At 46.0% G+C, this 7,721-nt stretch overlaps 1 protein-coding gene across 1 annotated transcript; it reads left to right on the forward strand.

Annotated features, from left to right (window-relative positions):
- The first annotated feature begins 2,739 nt into the window (after window positions 1-2,739).
- Window positions 2,740-7,343, forward strand: LOC124655151 (protein HESO1-like). Its single transcript, XM_047194104.1, has 10 exons — window positions 2,740-2,844; window positions 3,035-3,072; window positions 3,241-3,429; window positions 5,115-5,294; window positions 5,389-5,573; window positions 5,692-5,787; window positions 6,011-6,056; window positions 6,157-6,263; window positions 6,437-6,538; window positions 6,619-7,343. Exons 1-10 carry the CDS (start codon window positions 2,762-2,764, stop codon window positions 7,261-7,263), a joined length of 1,671 nt encoding a protein of 556 aa, XP_047050060.1. The 5' UTR covers window positions 2,740-2,761; the 3' UTR covers window positions 7,264-7,343.
- Window positions 7,344-7,721: the final 378 nt, after the last annotated feature.

Here is a 7,721-nt window from a genome sequence, read left to right on the forward strand (position 1 = left end):
ACGCTCAGGGTAAGCCGGGTCCAGCACGATGTCTTTTGTTTCCTTGGTTGGCTTAAAAGCTGGTGTGCCCAAGTTGCCACTCATTGCCGCTAAGCTCAATTGTGAGGACTGAGCCAGCGCAACCGTAGTTTGCATCCTTCTTATCACCAACGATTCTGCCAGATTAGATCCGGCGGAAGCAGTTTCCAGAGAGACCTTGTAGTTTCCCACCACAGTTAAGGGTCCACGAGGTGCCAACATCTTGATCTTGAGATACGCCGTATGAGTGGAGGCCATGAATGCCGCCAATACTGGTCTCCTAGCAGCGCATGGTAAGGACTGTCCAGGTCCACCACTTCAAACTCAATGTTTTCAACCCGGCAATTATCACGCCCTCCAAATGAGACATCCACCCGGACTTTTCCTACCGACGCGTAGGACAGACCCGGAACGATTCCGTGGAACGTTGTGCGAGTTGGCTGTAGCATATTCTCTGTTATGCCCAGCGTGTGCATGGTGTGCTGGTACATGATATTTATGCTGCTGCCATTGTCTATCAGCACCTTGCTGAACTTGACTCGAGTCGTTGGCCCATGCATGATTGGGTCTACAACAAGAGCATAACCACCCGGATTAGGCATTATCTTGGGGTGATCCTTGAACGACCAAGAAATTTCCTGATCTGACCACAACATGTATTTTGGTACTGCCGGCATCACAGCGTTCACTTCCATGGAACGACGATGTAGGCTTTGCCTGTCTGTTGGCTCAGTGACGAACACAATGCAGCACATGTCCGGATCCTGGTAAACATTCCGGCCCAAAGGTGCCGGTGGAGGTGGTTGGCCATTGCCTTCTCCCACCTGATGGACTTGCTGGTGTTGCTGCCGGTTTGGCTGAGGCTATACCGGTAAAGCGTTTGCTCCGGTAAGCGGCGGCGGTGGTGGTAGTGGGTGTTGGTGCAGCATATCTTGCGATGGTGGCAGTATCGTGGTACAGCCTTGTGCTTGCGTATCTTTTACCGCACCCTTCAACATCAAGTAGTTGGTCCAAGAATAATCCTTCGTCAGATGATTTGACGGATTAGCCAGATTTGGTGTGTGCCACCGGCAAGGTTGGTCCATAGCTGCTTCCATGGTGTATTTTGCATGTTCCTGCCAATTCTTTTTCTGGCCCCAGGGCTTCTTCTCAACCCATTGTTTTTTAGACCCGCCCATGGCTGCGATCCGGTTTTTTGCCTCTGGCTTCCACTGGCGCCGGAATTATCCTGCACCACGGCTACTTGTTGCCCATACCTTCTATCCGGAAAATATTCCCTTCTTTTGTTGTGCCGGTTATCCCGGTATTGCTCTTGGCGCTGCTGAGGCTGGTTTGTTTGTTCCGGCTCAGCTTGTACTGCCGGTTGCATTGGATCTCCCAACACATAGTTATCCGCCACACGTATCATTTCTGCCAAAGTAGTTGGTATGTTTCTCTGTAGCTTTTGCCACAGCGGTGAACCTCTTCTGCACCCATTGCAAAACCAAGTAATGGCTTGCGCCTCGATTACTCCTTCACAAGAGTTCCTTATGAAATTCCACCGGGTTAGATAATCCCGGTCTGTTTCATGCTGACGCTGCACGCACAAGGCGAGCTGTTGAGGCCTGTTTGGCCTCCGGTAGGTACTGCTGAAGTTGCTCACAAAAGCTTCCTCAAAGTCCAGCCAGCCATTTATGCTTCCTGCCGGCAAGTTGTTCAGCCAGATACGTGCCGGTTCTACCAGGAAAGATGGTACAATTCTTACGGCCCAACGCCGGTTTCCTCCTCCAGTAACGGTTCCTCCGCCAGCAGCAACATAGACTGCGGTCACGTAATCCGCAAGCCAATCTTTCGGCTTAGTGGTGCCATCGTATATTTTTGTGTCACGGGGCAACGTGAAGTTGCGAACGGGCGGTTCCTCTTTCATGATCCGTGGACCAAAGCACTTGTGACCTGGAGGGCCTTCCGCTTCAATCATTTCAGACAAGTACATCATATCCAGCCTGTGCCTCGCATCCTGGTCTAGTAGGCATATTTCTCCTAACCGCGTCCCTAAAGGGTTCCGGTAGGCTGCAACTCTTTCAACTCCTGAATCAACTTCATCGTAACGTTCCGTGTATACTGTGATGGAGGGAGTAGTTGAAACTGAGATTTAATGAGTTTCAACTAGGTTGAAACTGATAATTAGTAAAAATTTATAAGTTTCAACTAGGTTGAAATTTATAAGTTTCAACTAGGTTGAAACTGAGATTTGTCACATGACATCAAGCGAGCTGATGACATCAAATCCAGCAAAAAACGAGTATCAATCTGTCCCAAGTGCGGACAGGAGAAGCCAGGTCGGATTACGACATTGAATTGAATTGAGGCCCCTCCCTTCGCATCACAGCATCAACCCTGATCACCTCACTTTACGTCAATATTGGTGAGCATGCCACAAGATGTACGATTTGATTGGTTACTCAAGTGTCTAAGTGTTAGTTTCTTCTTATGATAGACTGAAGGCTTATCGGCGCGCGAAGGTTCTCGAAGCGAGCTGAGACATATTATGTTTCAGTCGCCTGAAACCTAGACACGCCGAAAAGAACAACTTTTTTTTTCCGAACAAACGCCCAAAAGACAACTTAGCAGAATGCTAATAGTTTGGATTAATTTGGAAGGCGAAAGTAACCCGGGTGAGATCATTTCCACCTCTGCAAATGGGCCCCCACTCGGTGAAAAAAAAGAAAGCCTCCAGTCTAGCTTCGAACAGACGTGCCATCCCATGGCGACCCCTGCCGCTTCGTCTCCGGCACCGGCGGCGGCGCCGCTACCGCCATTCTCCGACGACGACGCGACCTCCGACGGGTAAGTATTCCCCGGCCCCTCCTTCCCGGCGCCTCCCCGTTCTTGGATGGATGATTCGTTCCGATAGATCTGCTGCAGGCACAATAAAAATGAGTGGGGGAAGTTTCCTAGTGCTCGTGCGATCTGATCTTTTGTATTGTGGGTGCGCGCGTATTCTGTATTCTGATCTTTCGTATTTCTAACTGTATAGGTCCACTGAGAGTGCGGTCAGCGTGTGGGATTCACAAGGTACCTCTGCATTTCACTTCATATTATTCTCTGCCTCCCTCTCACTGTCATGTGTGGCGACGAGATTTTCTCACGAAATTTATCATCCGAGTCAGAATGGGAACGTCAAAGATTTCGCTACAATAATCGTATCCATTGAACTTCCGCATTGGACTTTCTTTTCTGCAGATTTACGGAGCCGTGCGGAGTGTTCCGAGGCAGAGCTGCTCGCCGCGATGTCGGTAGATGCTAGCCTTCTTCCAGCCCTCAACGATTTACTCCTCGAGGTGTATGCTGCGCTGCGGCCCAAGCCCATCCACTACCAGCAGCGGAACGCCTTGGTCCATGACTTCAGCAAGATGACCACTAAAATCTTCGGTAACTAGATAATACTCCGTGTGTTGCTGCGGCAATTCATAGACACAAAGTAGAAGATTATCGAAAGGTGTACGTTATCCTACATGCATACATTATTTGAAGGTGAGAATGTAGCAAAGTGTACATACGTACAGTGGCGGACGCACAAGAAATCTGTAGGGTGGGCACACCCCCTAATTTTTAATTTTTCCTGCCCATGTGTGATAAAAATTTACCCAAATGACTAAATATTAATGGTTTTCCAAAAAATAAGGGTGGGCCATGGCCCACCCAGCCACCCAGCTGCGTACGCCACTGCATACGTATACCACATATATATCATTCAAAATCTAACGTGTCACACGACTGAATAGAATATATCCTTATAGTGCAAATTGAATCAGGGATACATCGGAAAGACATGGGAAGATATGTACTGTAACCATAGGAGCAGAAATGTGCGAAAACACCACTCACATAACAAATGTGAATTTAAAAAAAGCCTTCAATAAACAAACACGGTGACACAGTCAGTGCCTTCGACACGTGAACAGTTTTCTATTTGTACCTGAAAATGGAAAGCATGATTTAATAGAAGATCGTCCAGTTGATTATAGAAAGAGATCATTAAATTTTGGGCGTACAACCAATGAGTTCTCCTGATCATTGTGACTGAAATGAACTCAATATAATGCTGAAACATTGGTACAGTAGTTATAAGATCCTTGCATGTTAGATATAACTTCCTCTGTAATTTAGACAACCACTGAAAGTGTGTCAAGCAGATTCTGGAAAAGGAAGGACGATCTAGCAATACCAGGAGAAGGTGAGATCCATGTAAGTATAGAGGGAAGGTTATAGTATTCCAGCTCGGTTATGTCAACGGGAGATTTATAGAAGGGGGAGATTAACTGACAGAAGGAGTAATTTTTATTTTTAAGTGCTTCCGTTACATACCGGAAGGGAGTGGAAGGATTGGATGAGTTGATCCGTTGCCAATTGACTGTTCAGTTGCTTCAGTTTTAACATTTGGTGGAGAATGAACAGAACGTAGCTATAAGAGAGGAACTGTCGATAGATTTTTTTCAGCAACATGAACAGCAGGTTTTGGTGAGGTGACATGCTATGCTGAGGTGGAGGGCTCCATGTTGATTGCTGATGTGGATAGGCTGCATGTTAAGAGAAATAGTTAGTGCGGATGAACTATTTAGTTATTATAGATTAAGGGATACCATACTTTACTTTTCTTATTACTAATGTCATCACTGAATAGCATGGATGGTGAGTGTCTTGCAGAAACAGAGAAATATTTTCATCTATCGTCACCAACTTTTACTCTCAGTTGTAACATTGTAACCAGCTATAATAATGAACTCATCGGCAGTCCTCTTTGTGTTTTGAGTTTTTTCAAATGGTCTGTAACTTACAACCCAACACTGTTAGAATTAGAAAGGATCTTTGTTCAGTCATCCAATGCTGCTATATTATACACTTCCGTGTGGAGCACAATTTATATGATGCTGATTGCAATGGATAATGACCCAACCTCGCATTTTAAATATCCTAGGATGAGATCATGAACCCATATATGATGCTGATTGCAGTGGATAATGACCATGCACATTTAAATAACCATGTCTGATTGTTGCTTGAGTATTTGTCCCTTGCATGCTAGTTTGACCTCTCAGCTTAACAAATCATTGCAGGTAACAACAATGGGTTTCCAGTCGTGCAAGCGTTTGGCTCATTCACGATGGATTTGTTTACTCCCAAAAGTGACCTGGATCTCTCTGTCAACTTTAGTGCCGATACCGAGGATCAGTGTCCTCGCAATAAGAAGATCAAAGTTATCAGGAAATTTTCCAAAGTTCTGTATTCCCTCCAAAGTAACAACTACTTCTTGGAGCAGAACATTTTCACATGCTCACTAGCCTTTTGTGCGTCAATCTATCTTTTCCAGTAATGTATTAACAATTTCAGGGGATGGAATTTACTGCGGAGTTTTGCCTGTTGTAAGTGCCAAGGTGCCTATTCTGAATGTTATTGATAGGGGAACTGGCGTTGAGTGTGATATTTCGGTTGAAAACAAAGATGGCATGACAAGATCGATGATCTTCAAATTCGTTTCTTCACTCGATGAAAGGTTTCAGATACTAAGTTACTTGGTAATGTACATTTCTTTGTCTTCGTTTGATCATTTCCCTAGTGTAACATGCCAATGCTTGGGGGTTATGTCGAAAGCTTCGACGGCAATATCTTATTATTTCTCTATTTATTATGCAGGTCAAGATCTGGGCCAAGATACATGATGTGAACAGCCCGAGAGAACAGACAATGAGCTCGATGTCAATCATTTCCTTAGTTGCTTTCCATTTGCAGGTACCAAAGTGCATTGATTTGTTTTATTAGAAGAAGTATTTGAACCTCTAGTCTCCGGTTTGTTTTGACTAGTAAATATTGACCAATTACCGCATCCGTGGGTACTGCTGGTTGACTTAGATTGAGCAATAGCTCAGGAGTCAACGCAGTTTACACTTGTTGGATTTGTCTATCTGATTAGATGTTGAATCTTCTTACTACTCTCTTATATTGTGCAGCGCAGACCCGTCATCCTCCAATATTGCCTCCGTTCTCTGCCTTGTTAAAAGGTACATGTCATTAATATTATTTTTTATTAAGTGGCTCCATTTTGATACTGTATTACCTATAAATGAAATGCGAAAATAATTTTGTTTCTGTCCCTTGTAGATGGTTCAGATTCTGCAAACGTCGAGAAAAAGGTCTTGCTGTTCCAGGGGTTTGGGAGCACAAACAAAGAAACAATAGCTGAACTGTTTGTATCATTAATGAGTAAGGCGAGTAATTTGACGCTTCATTTTCGAATCATTTCTTTAGAGAACATTACAATTAAAATTTCAGTTAGGTTCGTTTGGTAGTTAGAGTATGCCACCTCGACTTGTGATGGTCAGAAATGGGTAGCTGATTATGCTTACTTAATAAGTTACAAGTTTGGGCATTTGTCGTGCAGCTACTATCAGTGGAGAGTTTATGGGAGCACGGGCTCTGCGCAAGCAATTTCGAAGCATCGTGGATCTCCAAAACCTGGAAGAAAGGTGTCGGTAATCTAAGTGTAGGACTTCTGCAAATCGACTGGTATAATCTGAGACTCGCACTGTGTGCTTTATGATTTCTCTGCTCATCTTCATGTAGGTTGAAGACTTCTTGGACCGGTCACAGAACTTTGCGAGGGCGGTGGGGAAGGCGCAGATGCAGAAGGTGTGCAGGTGCCTCACAGAGTGCGCCTCGAACCTGACATATTTCATGAGGGGCAAGATCAACGCTCGGAAGCTGAAGACCTGTCTGTTTGGGCGGCTGAACCCGGATGATCTGGTTAGCAAGCCCCGGTTAAGAGACAGCAAGAGGAAGCAGAACCCGAAACGGAACCTGGAGAGCAGACGGGGGATGCAGAAGAGAGCAAAGCGTGCTGCTGTACAACAGGAGGACCAAGCTGATGCTGCTCCTGCCGCGGTGGTCACGCCTCCTGTTGTACAGCAGCAACGTCCCACCCAGACCCCGACCCCGACCCGGTGTTGTAGCAGCGTGGGAATGCCATCGTGGCCTCTCGTCACCGTTCCTTCCGGTTTCGGCTACGGGTTATCCGTCCGTCTGCCTGGCCCCGGGTTGCTGGGCCGGGCACCGGGCTATTTGGCTGGATCGGACGGTGGAGTTGAGCCACCGAGACAAGGCCCGCTTCTTCCAATGCCATGCTTCGCCAGAATGGGTCGCCAGCGGAGTAGTATTACAGCTGAGCAGCTCCAGTCCGGTGAGGTGAAGAAGAAGGATACCGGGAGTTAGAATCATGCAGCTAACTAGCTGTGGCTGTAGAAATCTGTTTGTGTATTTTGGTCCGTGTTTGTGTATATTATTTTGGGTCGAGAGTGTCAAGTTAGTCCTAGTACTATGATAATACATATATATCCGAGTCTGAAATGTTTGTCAAGTTGGTCCTAGCCGTCCACATGAGAGTTGACTTGCATGCGTGGTAGGTTGACAGCCGCCATGTGGCATTTATTTTAATTTGCACAAAGCCCCTTGAAAGTCTTTCATTCTAGTTTGGTGGCCCTTCTCCAGCTTGGGTCTGCTGCACTCTGCAGAGCCTCTACTCGCCCACTTTGCTATCGAAGCCACCGTAGTGCAATCCAACAGCAGCAGTACAAGGAGCAAGTGGAGAAGGGAGACAAGGACAACAAGAAGCCCACATTTGTGTTGATTAGATTTTCCTGCATTTCTCCGTTGATTCTTTGATCTGACCA

The sequence above is a fragment of the Lolium rigidum genome, chromosome 5 (genome assembly GCF_022539505.1).
Source record: "Lolium rigidum isolate FL_2022 chromosome 5, APGP_CSIRO_Lrig_0.1, whole genome shotgun sequence".
Classification (NCBI taxonomy): domain Eukaryota; kingdom Viridiplantae; phylum Streptophyta; class Magnoliopsida; order Poales; family Poaceae; genus Lolium; species Lolium rigidum.

What these genes read in the sequence shown, in the direction of transcription:
- LOC124655151 (XM_047194104.1), top strand. Translation starts at nt 2,762, where the DNA reads ATGGCGACCCCTGCCGCTTCGTCTCCGGCACCGGCGGCGGCGCCGCTA. An exon ending in CAGCGTGTGGGATTCACAAG is followed by an intron (nt 3,073 to 3,240) that starts GTACCTCTGCAT and finishes TCTTTTCTGCAG; the next exon opens with ATTTACGGAGCCGTGCGGAG. An exon ending in TTCAGATACTAAGTTACTTG is followed by an intron (nt 5,574 to 5,691) that starts GTAATGTACATT and finishes TTTATTATGCAG; the next exon opens with GTCAAGATCTGGGCCAAGAT.